Source organism: Carassius auratus, unplaced genomic scaffold (assembly GCF_003368295.1).
Source record: "Carassius auratus strain Wakin unplaced genomic scaffold, ASM336829v1 scaf_tig00029244, whole genome shotgun sequence".
In the NCBI taxonomy this organism is placed as follows: Eukaryota; Metazoa; Chordata; class Actinopteri; order Cypriniformes; family Cyprinidae; genus Carassius; species Carassius auratus.
In genome coordinates this window covers 38,721-55,000 of record NW_020525756.1, presented here as the reverse complement: position 1 = coordinate 55,000, position 16,280 = coordinate 38,721, and the positions used below count along the sequence as shown (strand labels likewise).

Below are 16,280 nucleotides of genomic sequence, written 5' to 3'. Positions count from 1 at the left end.
AAGTATGGTGTCCCATACTTTTGGAAATTGTTGAATATAAAGAAAACAATAGCCGTATATGTATAATTTAGTATAAATATAATGTCTATATACATAATAAATGTAGTTTAAATAATACAATTTCATTTTAAAACACAAATAATACATATTTAAATGATACATTATTTTATTTGTAATAAAATTAATTGTATCTTTTCATTTGGAAGTTGTTGGACTTCAAATGATGAATTTGTTGGTGGCAAATAAAACATGTATTTATTTATTTTCATTTTTATATTTTAATTTATATTTGGAACCTGATGGAAAGCAAATAAAGGCACTTAATTAATGCTTCTTCTCATTTTGGACTTATGTATTTAATATGTGCCTGTATTTAAAATTTCTCCATGTTTTCACATCATATATGTATATATCCCGTCACGCTCACCAGCCCAGATCTCTAACCACTAAAGCAGTTCGTGTCTCAGTAATTCTGCTTGAATCTGATTATTGGTGTTCATTAATCTGTGCTCGTGTTCATCTCTCTCAGATGCCATATGCTATTCTGTGTTAAAAGTGGGAGTCAGACACGAGGTTCCAATTACACTCTTTCTTTTGCTGTTCAGAAACAGTTGTTCAGGAATCAATCTCTCTTCCTCATTTTCTGTGTTTCTCCGCAGGGTCCCATCGGCCCCCCAGGTCTTCCTGGACCCCCTGGAAAGAGAGGACCGCGGGTAAGATGCTCCGCTCTAATCCATCAGTGTTTGGTTGTTTTATTTCCGGGTGAATCCTGTTTCTCTGTGTTTGGATTCACGCAGCATCCAAGTGAGAAAGAATGAGACTTTCAAAAGTTCTTTGTGCCAAAAATAATCGCTGAGAAAACAAAAGGACAGAAATGTACATATTTTTAATATACAGATCTTTTTGATTTGGAGTTTGGACTTATATATATTAATTTAAACTTTTCTCTTTTTGGAACTTAACGGAATTAAAGAAAACAAATAAAAAACTCATTATATATAGAATGTATAATTCATAATACATAACGAAAGGGAGTCGTGGCCTAATGGTCAGATAGTCGGACTCGCAATCTAAGGGTTGTAAGTTTGAGTCTCCGGCCGGCAGGAATTGTAGGTGGGAGGAGTGCATGTACAGTGCTCTCTCCACCATCAATACCACGATTTAGGTGCCCTTGAACCCCCAACTGCTTCCTGGGTGCCGCAGAATAAAATGGCTGCCTACTGCTCCAGGTGTGTGTTCACAGTGTGTGTGTGTGTGTTCACTGTTGTGTGTGTGCACTCTGGATGGGTTAAAAGCTGAACACGAATTCTGAGTATGTGTCACTTGGCTGAATGTCACTTTCACTTTCATAACTGACATTCTATCTATCCATCTATACTCACACAAACATATATAATTTATTTATTTATTTTCAATATTTTTTTCTTTTTATTTGGATTTATATTTATTTATATCTATATTGAAACTAAAGCACTCATATATAATTCATAATATAATTAATATTATATACAGTAAGTTGAAAATTCAGTATCATGTTTGCTTATAATAAACCTGTAAAAAAAAATATAAATTAAACACCCAAATTAATGCGGCATTGGTTGAAATTTATCGGCTGAACAGTTTCTAAATGTCTATAGGTCTGAATTTAAATGGTTGCATGTTTTCGGAAGTAGTGGTCGATCAATATATCGGTGATATATCGGCCGATATTTGGTATTTTGTGATACATCGACCGATAAGTGTTTCAGTGCGGTCGATTATGAAATCATATCATGCATTTATGCTTTCTATTTAAGACAAGCCACTCAGAAGTGAAGCCAGCACCTGACAGACAGTAAAATGATCAATCCTCATTCACTTTCTAATGTGATGCTACATTATGTTACATGCAATAACACTCCGGCGTGCAAACATCAAACAGTGTTTACCTCACAAACGATTAAAAATCAATCAAATATAAACAATCAAACATGCGCATTGTTCTTGGGATCTTCTTATCAAGACGCTGTTTTCCACTGCACTCAATTAATATGTAAAAAATATTTTTGACATTATTAATTTGTTCATTAATTTTGAATTTTAGAAAGGCTGCACTAAACCTTGTTCATTTAAGTTTTACCTGTGTTGTTTACATTTGAATTGTTTTCATTTTATAAATAATATTTATGTGTGTGTGTGTGTGTGTGTGTGTGTGTGTGTGTGTGTGTGTATGTATGTATAGGTTGTATTAGATGTTTCAGCTAAAGAAAAGGAAAGGCTACACTAATTATTACCTAAACGTTTAAAGAAAAAAAATATATATATATTTAGGTTTTCTAAAATTTGTATGCATAATAAAATGTTCATTTAGTTCCACCAATTTTTTGCATGTCTCTCATTTACTTCAATTATATGTATTATATCGGCCTCATATCGGCCATATTGATTTCTCAATATCGGCCAGTAATTCAACACACGAAACACAAACCATCTTCTTTTTCATTACATGTTCATTGCAAGTTTGGGTTGTGTTGTGTTTGATTGGATGCACAGCTTTTGACAACAATTATCTTATTTATTCATTATCTTAATATCCATTTTATTAGCATTTTATTATTTACCATACATTTAGCATGGTTTTTCTCTGCTGAGTCGTGCAGTCATTGAGAAGCACTTTACTACAGTACATTATGCTTTTCTGGCAGCAGGAACGCTAATAATGCTGCATTATTTGAGCCAATGCAGATGAATGAAGTTATTTCAGGAAGAGACCGTGATTGTACAGCAAAATGTGATTGGTTATAGCGAGAAGATGCTACGATTGGTCAGCGAGTTGTGGGTATTATCTGATTGGCTGGAGTAAGCAGTGTGGGTGGAGTCACACATTTGTGGATCGCCAGCGTCTTGACGCAAGAAATGTTTCAAAATCCACAAATGCACTGCGAGCGATTGACAAATGATTGGCAGGCAAAGTTATGTTTGTGACATAAAAAGATATTTGTCAATAAGTTTTTTTATTTGTGGATCTCATTCTATTTATTTGTCAATATGTTTAATATTTGTTAACCTCTTCACATTTAATTATGGATCATCATCTATTTATTTTGAATTATGCAACAAGTCTATCTCCATTAAAAGGCAACATCATTATAATTTTTTGTAACATTTTTTTAGGTTTTTAATTTACAATAAAATAATTTGACTGTCCACCTTTGTTTCTCTCAGGGTCCTCCAGGTCCTCACGGGAGTCCCGGGCCGCCTGGTTTACCTGGTCTAAAGGTAAGTTCCCGTTTTCAGCTCTCTGTAGCTCTCTCTTCCGGCCGGCGCCGGAGGGAATGTTTCCGATGATATCCTGCCGCTCGCTACGCTCCTCCTGTTCAAACTCGCCACCTTCTGTAGCTGAATAGTTCTAGTTTCCTAATAAAGCTTTGTTATGGTGTGTGTCAGTCGCTGTGTGTGTGATGCAGAGGCTTCGGAAAGAGCCGTCGGGGAGACACTGACAGTTTGATCTGCTGAAAGACGAGAGGAAAATCTATCTGTGCTACGACATTAACTGTGTGTGTGTGTGTGTGTATGGAGTAATGTGAAGCAGACCTGGTCGAGCCGAGAGCTGCAGGTTTATTCAGGACTGTTTAACAGATGGACTCACTTTGGCATCAAAGAAATCTACGTCATCGCAGTGATTCCCAGAGCAGCACCTTTATTTACACTTTTTTAAATGTATTTTTATTTATATCTTCAGTTGGCTTTTATTTGTTTATTTATTTATTTATTTAAAATGCTTTTGTCAAGTTTATTAGTTTTAAATAAATAAAAAAAACTAAATAATTTTCATTTTTATTTAAGTTTTAGGTTTAATTAATGTTTTAAAGCTGCTTTTTTAAAATATTTAGAATAATTTTTTCCTACTCTCAGTTTTCAAAGTTTCTATTTTATCAGTGGTTCCCAGAGCAGCAGGTTCATTTTTATTAACACTTTTTAATTTACATTTTTTTATTTTATTTTTTATTTAACATTCATAACAAGCTGCTTTAGATCAGTGTTTTTGGTAGCATTGATATACTATTATAGTTTTTGTTGACATTTATAATAATTTTTTTATTATATTATATTATATTATATTATATTATATTATATTATATTATATTATATTATATTATATTATAGTAAAAATTAACATTTTAGATTTTTTGTTGTAGTGAAAGTTATTATCATTATTTTTAAAATATGTTGGCAGTTTTTTAAATATTTTTATTTATAAGTCTAAGTTTTTTAGTTACATTTTTTTTGTACTTTAGTTAAACTAAAGGAAAATACGAAATGTTACATTGAGTAGTTTTTATTATATTGTATTTTATTTTATTCAATTTATTTTAAGTCATGAAACTGTTATTTGTTCTAGTTTTATTTTTAGCTCTAATTTGCCTGATGAAAATGTGATGTTTCTTGTAAAATACGTGACTTGTTAACGGTAGATAGAGTGTGTGTGTGTGTGTGTGTGTGTGAGGTCAGACTTGGTCAAACTTGTTGCGATGGTTTTCATAGAGGTAGCTGAAAGGTTGCAGGTTCAAACTCCTCAAAGGTTCATCCGTGACCTTTCACCCCTGTGTCCATGATAAAGATGACAAACACAGCTGGACTGAACCTTTGACTTAACCTGATGACGTTATGTGAACGCCGTGTGTGTGAAGAGTCAAGAGGCAGGTGTGGGGATTTTCCAGCAGTGGAAAAAAGGTCTGTCATTGTGATGAGTGATGTAGTTATGTCATCAGTTACATCACGAAGTATCCAAAAAAAACTGTGCATGTGTGTAAGGATTTGTTATATATGAGTCAGATTTAGAAATGTCTCTGAAGTGCATTGGTTTTTAAAACTCAGTTCATTATAGAGACTTTCAGACTTTCAGAAAAGGTAAAGAGTTATGAGAAACTATGAATCATGTCTGATCCGTGTCATGTTCAGCTCTTAAACCAGCCAAAATAACCTGATAACCATCAAAGAAAAATTCATTCATGTTTAATTCAGTAATTAGTGTTTGGTAACTTTATTCAATTTTTCCAGACCGTTTCGATTTCGATTATCTCTCCATTAATTGACTACTAACAATTTATACATGTTGATTTACATATCTGAATGAAAAAAAACATGAATTCCTTAACATTGCAATATATGTTTATTGCTCTTAAAATTACAAAATAAAGACTCACTAAGAATGCATTTCTTTGCACTTGTATAGAGATAGCATTCAATAAAACCTTGAAGCCTTGAAAACACATAGCTTACTGAAACAAGCTTACTGAACACATAGGGCCTAGCTTACTGAAAAAAGTTCTTCTTTCAGATGAAAATAACAACTTGATGTCTAGCATTAAATAAAAGAGGTCACCCAAAATACTTGTATAGAGCAATTGAAAGAATACAGTAACCAATGTAAACTTGAGGGCTTTAAGCTAATACATTTAAGCTTTTCCAAAAAAAAAAAAAAAAAAAAATGAACAGTGGGAGCCAGCAGCCTGTCATGGGAAAAAAAAAACAGAATGTTGATCCGTCCATCGCGTATATTCAGCGCACATAAGGTAAACGTTTTGCAAACGTTTTTTAGAGAAATAAAAACAGGTCAACGAATCGATGTGCATATTTTGCGTCAACGTATTTTTTGCATCAACGTCATCGATGACCTCGACGCATTGTCCCAGCCCTACTGATAAAATCATGTAATATAATAAAAATGTTGTCATCTAATGACATGATTAAATACAATTTCGTTTTTTAAAAGAATATACATTTTTCCTCATTTTAAAAGTGTGATTTCTAGACCTGGAAAAGTCGAGTAATTTAATAAACATAATTGATAAGAAGAGTATTAATTTTTCTCGTTTTTAAAGACTGGTTTCTTTCTAGACCTGAAAAAGTCATGTTATAAAAATGTATAAAATATTTAATACATTTTTAAAGTGTTATTTCTACAGTAGACCTAGAAAAGCAAAGTTTTTCCCTTAATAAAACAATCTTTTTACCCAAAATTAACAATGCAGCGTGTCTGACATAAATACAGCAGCAGATTTTAGCAGCGCACGAGATCTCATGATATTGAGGTGAAAAGCGGTCTCGTAAAGTTGAGTTTGTGGTTAAAGCTTTGCATTATATTGTTCAGTCTTTTATTGCATGTGCTGTTTGTTTGGGTTTCACTTGAGAATGCCTATTTTATCAGAGCTGTTCAATAAAAACATGTAATTACTTGGTTTTGATACTTTATTTGAACCAATTATTATTGCCTCATCATTAGTTTATATATAAATAGTCATACTAAAGCTTGTTTTTCACTTACTGTAGGTCTATTTGTATTACTAAAAAAATATCAGATTAGAAAATAATCAGTAGATTACTCGATTACCAAAATAATTATTAGTTACAGCCCTAGATTAGTTAAAATATTTTATTTATAACAAACTGTATTGCTTTGATTTCTGTGATTAAAAGACAAATATTTTGTCATTTAAAAAAAAAAATCTTAAAAAGAGTATTAAAATATACTAAAAAATCAGTTTGAATAAGGAAAGCGATATCTTTGCCTTAATATCCTTTGAAATTTTAAAGTTTCCACAGTCATTGCTTGCTTTTGTGCTGCACTTTATTTGTGCCATTTTGTTTTATTCGTTTATTAGAATTTGAAAGATAATGACAATATTGTTTGATTAGTGAGGTCTCTGATTTTAGTCCTTAAAAACCAAAAAAGTAGTGCTTGAAAAGTCCTTAAAATTTCCTGGAATTTCATTTTCCAGTGTCTGCACGAACCCTGAATCAAATAATGTAAGACAATTGCATTAAAAAAAAAAAAAAAAAAAAAGAATGTAAATTTTTCTAGTTAAATTTAGTTTTCAAGGCCAAAATCACAAACAACTGGAAAAATCATGGGGCTTTCAAATAGTAGTATTGTAGTAGTATAGTATTTTGAGGACAGTTGGACGACCCTTGGAGTCAAAAACACTGTTTTCTAATAGAAGTGTGAGATTACGTAGGCAGGAGGACTTCATTTCCTCTCTATTTTGCTGTCTAGGAGAAACAAAAGAAATTTGTTGTTTCTTACAAATGTAATCTGAACACTTGACCTTTATATTCAAAGGGGCCAAATACACCAATCTGATTTTCCTATCAAGCTTCAGGACAAAGTGTTCGTCTCTGTCCGTTCAGAGATGACCTGAGTGGGCAGCAGGGTCGTGCGCTGCAGATATCATCACTGGGGGCCGATCTGAGCTCAAACACAGTTGGAGATGATGGAAACTCTGAAGCATCTTATTGTAGCCCACAGATGAGTCATGTGTCTGCTGGGATCCTGAAGAACCAAGAGCCCTAGCGCTTTGTGCTTTATATCCCTTCTTAAGACTTTAGGGATGAGATAGACAGCGAGATGAGATGGTCTTCACATGTTTATCTGCTCTGCTGACGTTTGGTTTTTAGGTTTAAAGTCAGCAGACCATTGCAGGCTTTGTTTAAGTAAAGTGGTATTCCACAGGCATCAGAACTGTGCTGTCTTGTTTGACAGCAATTGTGTTTCCATCAAACGATTTGTTTGATTGACATGCTAAATTTAGTCTTCTAAATTTAGTCTTATACTGTTTGAGTATTTTGTGGGACAAAAAGCTCAATGTTCATCAAAACGAGATTGATGGATGGCTGATTCCTGTTGATCAACACATGATTGATGGCTAATGTGCACGGATTTAATGACTGATAGTGATTACTGGTGCATTGATAGATGGATTAATAAAGTAATGAATGAATGGTTTTAGATATCATCAGTCCATTTATGATCATCTTCACTTCATAATAGATTGAACACTGTATTATTCTGAGGTTTAGTGTGTTTGCATACATGTAGAAAGCAGTTCTTGTCTCTTAAATCTCTCCAAATCCACTGTTATTACTTGCGTTAATCTGTCAGCACAGAAGAACTTGGGTTGCTTGTATCTTCTTGAATTTTAGGCATGTTTTGACAGCTCGTTTTATTAAATATATGAAATCAAACTGAGTTAACATTGTGCATTTTGTTTATGTCCCAGGGTGCAAAAGGTGATCCTGGACTGTCCCCGGGTCAAGCGCTGATGGGTGATAAGGTAAATGATCCACAAACACGGACTACAACGTCTTTGCTCTTAGCGTTACTGGAAATGTCTTTGTATTTACAGCCCTAAAGCCTTAAAATACAACAAACACTCATTGGTTTTCCAGCCTTTAAAGGGATAGTTCACCCAAAAGTGAAAACTGCGTCATAATTTAATTCAAAGTTCTGTCATTAAACTCTAGATGGCGCTGGCAGCTCGAACTCAAACTCATATAATTACATCATTATTCATAAGGCACAGCTGATTGGTTTCTTTTCACATCAGCTGCCAATAAGCTTGCTGCTCCACATTCAAATACTTGGCCAGTGCTCCAACCTCCACCTTCCCCAGCTCCACCTGTATAGATGTGCTACAGGGTGATTCATTGATATTCATATGGGATTATTTAATGTTTGTTATATTTGCAGTTGCAGTGTTTCTTAAATGCTCACAGCAGCATGTCTGTAGATGTATTGCAGCACCAGTATATCTGATCTTTTCTGCCAAGACCAAACACATTAGCATTGTCATGTATTTTACAATGCTAATCTCTCCAAGATTTGTCCCGACAGGACTCACCTTCATGTTGTTCTGAAGGATTTTCTTGTTCCATGGAACACATACTGTAATCAAAGCAGAATTTCAAAGCTGATGTACTATAAAAATAGTTGGGAAATCTTGGCACCAAAAATGACAAAATATCAAAGTGTCAATCAAAACGTGTCTTGTCAGGTTTGGCATCAATTGAGATCATTCACAAGACCCACAACAACCATTAATATCAAACTTGGTGGAGAACGCAGGCAAAATTTGACAGTGATGACCTGCTTTTTGGTCATTTGTGGAGCTCAGCATCTCCAATTCCCACTCATTTTGATTCAGCGGAAAGGAGAAGCATACAAATTATACAAAATATGGGTGTTTGGTTGATTTCCCAGTAAGAAAAGCTTTGAAACATGAGGGCGAAGAGTAAATGATGGCAGAACATTTCTTGTGCTTAAACTTCTTCTGTTTTGGTCATCAAGGTATGACCCTCAGATGATGAAGATCAACACTGAGTTTCTTCTCTATTACTATTTTTAGGGTGAAAGAGGGCGGACGGGTCCACAGGGTCCTAGAGGTGAACCAGGTCTAAAGGCAAGTACTTCTCTTCCACCTTACTGCTAGAGAGCCCGTTTCAGCTGAATTATTGGCTGTGAGATGCAGTTTTTCATTCTCCATGCCGGTCATACAGTATCCGTTACCGCCACCACGGCAGAAAGCCCCTCTTAGAAGTAACTGGATTGGGTTACGGACCAGAATAAAGACCCTGTGTGGTGTTTTTTGGGGCAGGCGGAGGTCTGTTCACACTTCTCAAGACGTAACTTTGGTTGGGGACCCGCTGTCACCTGGGAGCCCCCTTAGAACCTGAGACCCCGCAGAGGTCAAAGGTCTTCTTTTTGAGGAAAGGCACTCTGCAGGGTGGAACGCTCCTGATGACATTAGCAGTCCCATGTTGCATCTTCAAAAGTGCAACTGGTATCAATTTAAGCTCATCTAATTTAGCTAGAGAATGTGTTTTTCTCATATTTAAGGTCTGGGACTTGAGTTTTGTGAGGGTAGTTTGTTGCGAGAACACTTGCAAATATCATGAGGGGTATTCAGTAGCCCATGTCTTGGTTTGCGAGGTGTAGAGAATCAAAGGCCTTGTAAAGTCCTTTCAGTCTTGACAAGAAAGAGTTGGCCAGAGCTCGTTTCAGGTCAGTCTTTTGCTAACAGTAGCCAAGTGTAACCGGATTTTCATTTGCAATCCCAAGAGCACAGTTGATGTTTGGCTCGGCACAGTTTTTATGTGGCTCAACTCTCAGAAAATGAATGTCCTCCAAGTGAAGTTTTCTTTGGAAATGGAGGCCTTTTGGAAAGAGCTCTTTTCTATCGCATCGGGGCTTTTAGTTGGTTTCGAAAGGTCAGTTGTCCCAACCCGGGAAGTGGTGAAAAGCAGATCTGTAGGGTTAGGTTTGTGGATCCTGGCCTGATTCATTTGAGAGTGGAGGAAAACAGGGATCTGGAGGTGAAACCATAACCGTTGATAGAACAGATCAAGTCATGAGAGAAGTCATTGATTTAGCTCCAAAGACAAATGGATTCATGTCAGCATGCATTGAAAACACTTAGAAGCTGATCATTTAAAGTTTGTCCACGTTTCATTAAGAAAGTTTCTTGCTTTATCAACCAATCTAAGCTGCGGGTTGGGATACCAATCCTAAAAGCTACTGAATCATTTGTTGCACAACTTTTTGTTTACATGCATAGGTGAACGCATCCAATCCTACTTCCATAATGTGACCTTTTCAGAATGGGAGTTGACTGTGAAAAGTCCATAGTAGAATTGATAAAATTGTCTCGACTTTCATTTCGTGTTGAACCACCTCACCTCACTCCTACCAAATGCCAGAGTCTTTGATCTTGAGCGTGCTAAACTTAAGCAGTCTGTTTAAATGCTGTTTTTATAGGTCATTAGTATCTGGAGCACTCAGCTTTTGCAGTAAAATGTTTAAAGAGTTCGGGCAGAAACAGTCCTACAGGTCCAGACCAGGTCAGGCATAAATCACAGTGACCTTTGATGCATCATTGTCCTCTCGGCTGCTCCGCAGAAGACCTGGAATTTTCCAAATCTAAGGATTGCACTACACTTGAGCCTCTTTGGTCGGTCCGACACACAGCGCCACCTGCTGGCGAACAGCTCTCTGTACCTCTATCAAATCAGGCATCTAAATATGAAAATAATCAATTCTGAGATATATTTGCACAACTGACTTTAGGATTGCATTGCTTTGCTTCAGTAACATTGGCACTGATTGGTTCCAGCACACAAGAAATGTTTCAAGGCCAGGTTTTCTGACCTCCCCTCCCCGTCTCACTGTCGTGACTTGTCTTTCTTTCATGGGCTCGAGTTGGAGCTGTCAGACGGGGAAGGCTTTAAAGGGTTTTGACAGTTCTGGGAAAATTCTTAAGGGCTATTAGTCTTATCTGAAGCCACTGGGACTTAAGGGGAAAAAATCCCCAGAAGTGTGGAAAAGATAGAACACCACATACAAGCCTCTTTGTTTCTCCTTGTTCTTAACATTGTAGAGAAATATGATTATTTTTTAATGCATTCTTATTAGCATTCTGTAAAAGAGTCTAGTCATAATCTGCTTTCTTTTTTTTCACCTGCAGGGTCCCAAAGGCTATCCTGGACCAGCAGGTCTGCCCGGAGAACAGGTGAGCGGATGAAACACATGTCTGGATGTCAACCTGTTTGTTAAAATGTTACTGCTGGTTGGCCATGCAAAAGCTGCTGCCAAAATGCTAGGTGGATAGATGCTAAGTTGTTCTTTTAGTGCATTGCTCTGCAGTGATCTTCTTGGAAAACCCCTATTTTCTGCATCTTTGATCCAGTTTTCTGTGTAATTGATGCAGTTAGCAACACCTTTACATTACAATGCATTACCTTACATTACATAAAGTTTTCTTTAAAGTAGCCAAATTACAGTCAAACGGCCTTTTTGTAAATGGTTTCTACAAGGTGCTTAGAAAAAGTGCTAATGCTATTTAAAATGAATGCAAGCTGAATAGTTTAACAAGTCAATGCAGAATTTATACTAGATTAATTCATTCATGAAGACATGCGAATGACCTAAGGCAAAACTTTAGATAAATTTGAAAATATTTCACAGTGGTATCTCTGCTAAACTTAAAAAAAAAAAAAATCAAAATTGCCACCTTATGTTTGTTTAATAAGGCCACATAACTGTTGAGTTTTATAGATTTCTTGTAATTTCTGGTTAATTCCCTTAATTTAAGTAGTTCCTGTTAGAAGCAACAATAAATATACAAACAAACTAATCATCTGACTGCTACATTTAATGCATGTGTGAAATAGAAAATGTATATTTCTTTTGTCAGCACCTGTTAGATGGAGCTGAACATCAGTTTTAAGCATCCTGAAGTTGACTGCTATGTTTTAGCATTATATTTAATCTTTCTTTCATATAATAGCCATCCTGTCGCACGTATTTTGCCCGTACAATCTGGTTTAATTCTCTCTCCATCCCTCCCTGCATGTTTGACATGGCGTTAAACAGATCTATGAGTTGTACCTTTGTACCTCCTCAATAACGAGTCCGGAAGGTTTGGAACTCAATACATGGAAAGTTTCATTCAGTCACAAAGCTCAGTCTTTATATGCATTCATCTGATGCAAAGATGATCCGCGCTGGAGTCGAACACAGCAGAGACGAGCCGCCGTCTGGACTTCAGCCAGGGTCAGGCCATGGAGAGCCGCTCCGGCCCGTGGATGCTTTGAGAAAGAGATGCCACGGGGAACAAAAGAGGCTCTATTCGTCCGCTGGCAGCCGCTCTCATCTCTCATTCATATTTTTCCTTCTTTTCTCCCCAGGGTTTGCCAGGATTGCCGGGCATATCTGGGGCAACAGGTTACCCTGGCAGGCAGGTGCAGTGACCGAAATCCACTAAAAAACAACTGTTACTTCATCTTGTTCCTAAATAGTTAAACTAAAAGATATCACCATACTTCACCAACTGATTTATATCAGGACTTTAATACAATTGTTCTAGTTTGCATACATTTACAGGAGTAAAAGTTTTTACTGAGGATATTTTGAAATTGGCCTTTTATCACTCCATAAATCAGAAAATACTGTCAGCAGCCAGAAAAAAATGACATTTTACCTTAACTATAAAGATATGGATTGTAATCAAAATCTTCAGACACAAATTAAAAAAGTTCAATAAAATAAACACTTTTCAGATGTTTTCTTTCCAAGTTTTTTGCTGTTTTTAGCACTCTTCTGAAGAAGATGTCCTTCACTTGTTTTGGCAATGAGGAATTTTGGTCAGATTTGTTTAATGTTCATCCAGTCTCGTTTTATAAGTGACCTTTCGTTCTGTTTTAAATAAGTTTTCTTTGGAATGTTTGACTACACAAAAGAGAACATAAGAAAATATAGCTTCATTCATTTGTGCTTCCTGCTAGCTACATTTCACAAGTTGATCTAGACAAGTACATGGAAACTATCCAAACCTCTGTTAAAACTGCATGTCTGTATTCATGGCATGTATCTTCTTAAAGTGTAAGTTCACGATTCGTGAGAGGCAAATGAAAAAACATATATGGTTACATATATACATATACTTCATTGTTTGATCAAAATTATTGCTAGGGACAGTTTAGTCCTGAGTACAGAGATGAAAACAAACCCCACAAAATGAAAAGACTTTAAAAAAAACAAAAACTAATTTTAAGTTAATTTATAAACTTTTATTTATTAATTAACATTTGTGTTTTTCTAGCAACTAAGCACATTTATTTCTTTCATTTTGTGTCTTACATGTGTTCATGTGTAACGTTGATGTCTTGCAGGGTTTGGCAGGACCGGAGGGAAACCCTGGACCTAAAGGTGTCAATGTACGTACAGCAACCGTCTCATGCTCTCCTGTCAAAACATAGTGACTGAACTCTTACATCATCTCACTGAGAGCCACAAGAACAGATAACAAAGAGAGAGATAGAGAGAGGATCTCTGGGAAGGTGACAGGAGAATGAAGAGAGGATCAGATCCTTCTATCTGTTGTTGCTGTTGACCTGTACAACAGTGACGAATACAATTATTTTAGGGCAAAAGAGAAGAAACGGGTAGTTGCACCTAAAAGTTGGTGCATACTTCTCAGCATGTTGAATGCATTCTCATCTCAATTATAATCTTAAAATAATTCCTTGATGCATGACCTTTTATTTTTAAAGACTTAGATTTTTTGTTTTGTCCCAGTACTCATGAATCAGTGAGCTGTCAAGATGTGACTGCTGCATCTCAGAGATGTTTCAGAAACACAAGTCCTTTCAACATCTGGCAGTGTGCCATGGCACAGGAATGTGCAGAGACAGGAGGAGGGCCGTTTCTTTCATCTCTGACCGATTGTACATGTGATCTCACAATGGCACATATAGCACTCTACAGCAATCAAAAAGACTGGGCTGTCACTCACACGCCACACTGATTGATTTGTGTCGTGTGTGTTAAAGCATGTGGAAAAATGAGGTTATCACACCTCATGCTGACATGAGCATAATGTTCTGTGTGTTGCCAAAGGAAGTAAGCTGCATTATGTGTACATTACTTGTAAATCACTGCGATCGAAAGCAGTCTACAGTTTTAAAATTGACAGACATAATGAGGATGATGATTGAGGCTATATCTTGTTGTTCAAAGTGAATCTGTATTAATACTCTGGTGAGGAAATCAGATCAGTTAGCAAGTCATTCTGAAATCAAAATACAGCGATCTGAAATCATGTGGCTAAGACAACGCAGTCATTGCATAGGTGGAGATTTTAGGCTCATGGTTTATTAAAAATTCAGTTTTTCTCGTCCAGTAGGTGGCGCTGTCTCTTACCTGCTCTTGTACCATCAGGGCATGGAGGCGAAGACTTGCACCAAATTTCATTCCAATATACCAAAGCATTTCACAGATACAGGCAGCCTTGTGTCATGTTCTTGGCCATTGAATTTATGAATGCATTATGCCTAAATGGTACATCAGAGCACTCTCAACAACTTTTGACCTGCATGGTATCAGGATAATCCGAACACAATTTGGGGACAGAATGATATTGTGTAGGAGGAGTTTGACAAGTGTACTGTAAATGTGGTTTTTATCTATTGGTGATGCATCTGTTTTTGTACCAGGGCTTCATCGGACCTCCAGGAGTTGCAGGACCACCAGGACTGGAGGGAGAGCGAGTGAGTTCAAATGTGCAGTTATACTTTATTAATTGAATAATAATGCAAATGAGATGCAAGAAACAAGCATATGCTGGTAGCATTAATTTAAGAAACATGCTGTTGATTGCTACAAAAAGTCTTTTGAATCATCGCTCAGTTTGTAAAATGATAGAAGTTTGTTTACAGTAATGCACTTACAGTGGATATGTATTGGGCCAGCATGCAGCAATGTAAAAAACGCCTAAAATATGCAACTAGCCTAAATATCACATGTTAACCTGAGACTGGTGTGATACCAGCACCAGATCAAACCTGTTTATGCTGGTCAGATTAGCTGTGTATCAGTGGTACATGCAGCAAACTTCACTCTCAGAAACTACAGTAATACATTCATGCATGTGACAGACACTTTTATCCATTAACATTGTTCATGAATCGAACCCATGTTAGTGGCATTACAAGCATCATGCTCTGCTGTTTGAGCTACTATTATAGTTTTAATAATACATATTATTATAGTTTTCTTTTTAGTCATTTTGTTTTGTGCTTTTTTCATTATTAGTATTATTTTATTTTATTTTTATATATTAACAAATATTTATTGATTGATTGATAGGTTAAGTACTTATAAACTAAATGAAACCTGAAATATTGCCTTTTCAACTACCAGAGAATCTAATGTGTACAGTATATTTCATCATTAATGTCAATTATTTATTTCAGTTAAAAAATGTTTTTAATAGTTTTTATTTTATTTGACTATATAAACTTTGGGGCTCGAAAGTTTGGGCACCCCTTGCAGAATCTGTGAAAATATGAGTAATTTTCTAAAAATAAGAGAGATCATACTAAATGCATGTTATATTTTATTTAATACTGTCCTGAGTAAGATATTGTACATAAAAGATATTAACATTTAGTACACAAGACAAAATGCTGAAATTATTAAAATAACCCCATTCAAAAGTTTGGGAACCCTTGGTTCTTAATACTGTGTTCTGTTACCTGATGATCCTCGACTGTCTTTCTGTTTTGTGATGGTTGTGCATGAGTCCCTTGTTTGTTCTGAACAGTTAAACTGAGCTGCAGAAGGAAACAAGATGCATTAAGAGCTAAATGGGAAAAAATTATATTTCAATAAAATAAGACAAATTTGCCCATCTTCATCGTGTTCAAAAGTTTTCACCCCCCAGCTCTTTTAATTAACAGAGCAAATATGAACCATTTTTACGCAATAATTTATGTTTCTCCGCTTGCCCTACAAACTTCCATTGAATTTCCAGATGCTGTTTGTATCCAACAGTATTCCTTTAATATCAGCATAATGGCGGTTTCGTCCAGACATGTCAGCCTGACTAACACACGTGGGCTGTTTAAGCCCAAACATTGTGTAGAGAGTTGCTGCGATCTGACACACTCTGGAAAACACACGAGAC

General features: G+C 36.0%; 1 protein-coding gene across 1 annotated transcript in view; it reads left to right on the top strand.

Annotated features, from left to right (window-relative positions):
* LOC113079799 (collagen alpha-1(XXIV) chain-like) overlaps window positions 1-16,280 on the top strand; it is a gene marked incomplete at its 3' end in the record, with an annotated part of 73,362 nt that overhangs the window by 20,831 nt on the left and 36,251 nt on the right. Inside the window, exons 4-11 of the mRNA XM_026252022.1 lie at window positions 660-713; window positions 3,205-3,258; window positions 8,040-8,093; window positions 9,165-9,218; window positions 11,280-11,324; window positions 12,502-12,555; window positions 13,486-13,530; window positions 14,809-14,862. Of these exons, the coding sequence (XP_026107807.1) occupies window positions 660-713; window positions 3,205-3,258; window positions 8,040-8,093; window positions 9,165-9,218; window positions 11,280-11,324; window positions 12,502-12,555; window positions 13,486-13,530; window positions 14,809-14,862 (414 nt within the window). The remainder of the gene's footprint in view (window positions 1-659; window positions 714-3,204; window positions 3,259-8,039; window positions 8,094-9,164; window positions 9,219-11,279; window positions 11,325-12,501; window positions 12,556-13,485; window positions 13,531-14,808; window positions 14,863-16,280) is intronic.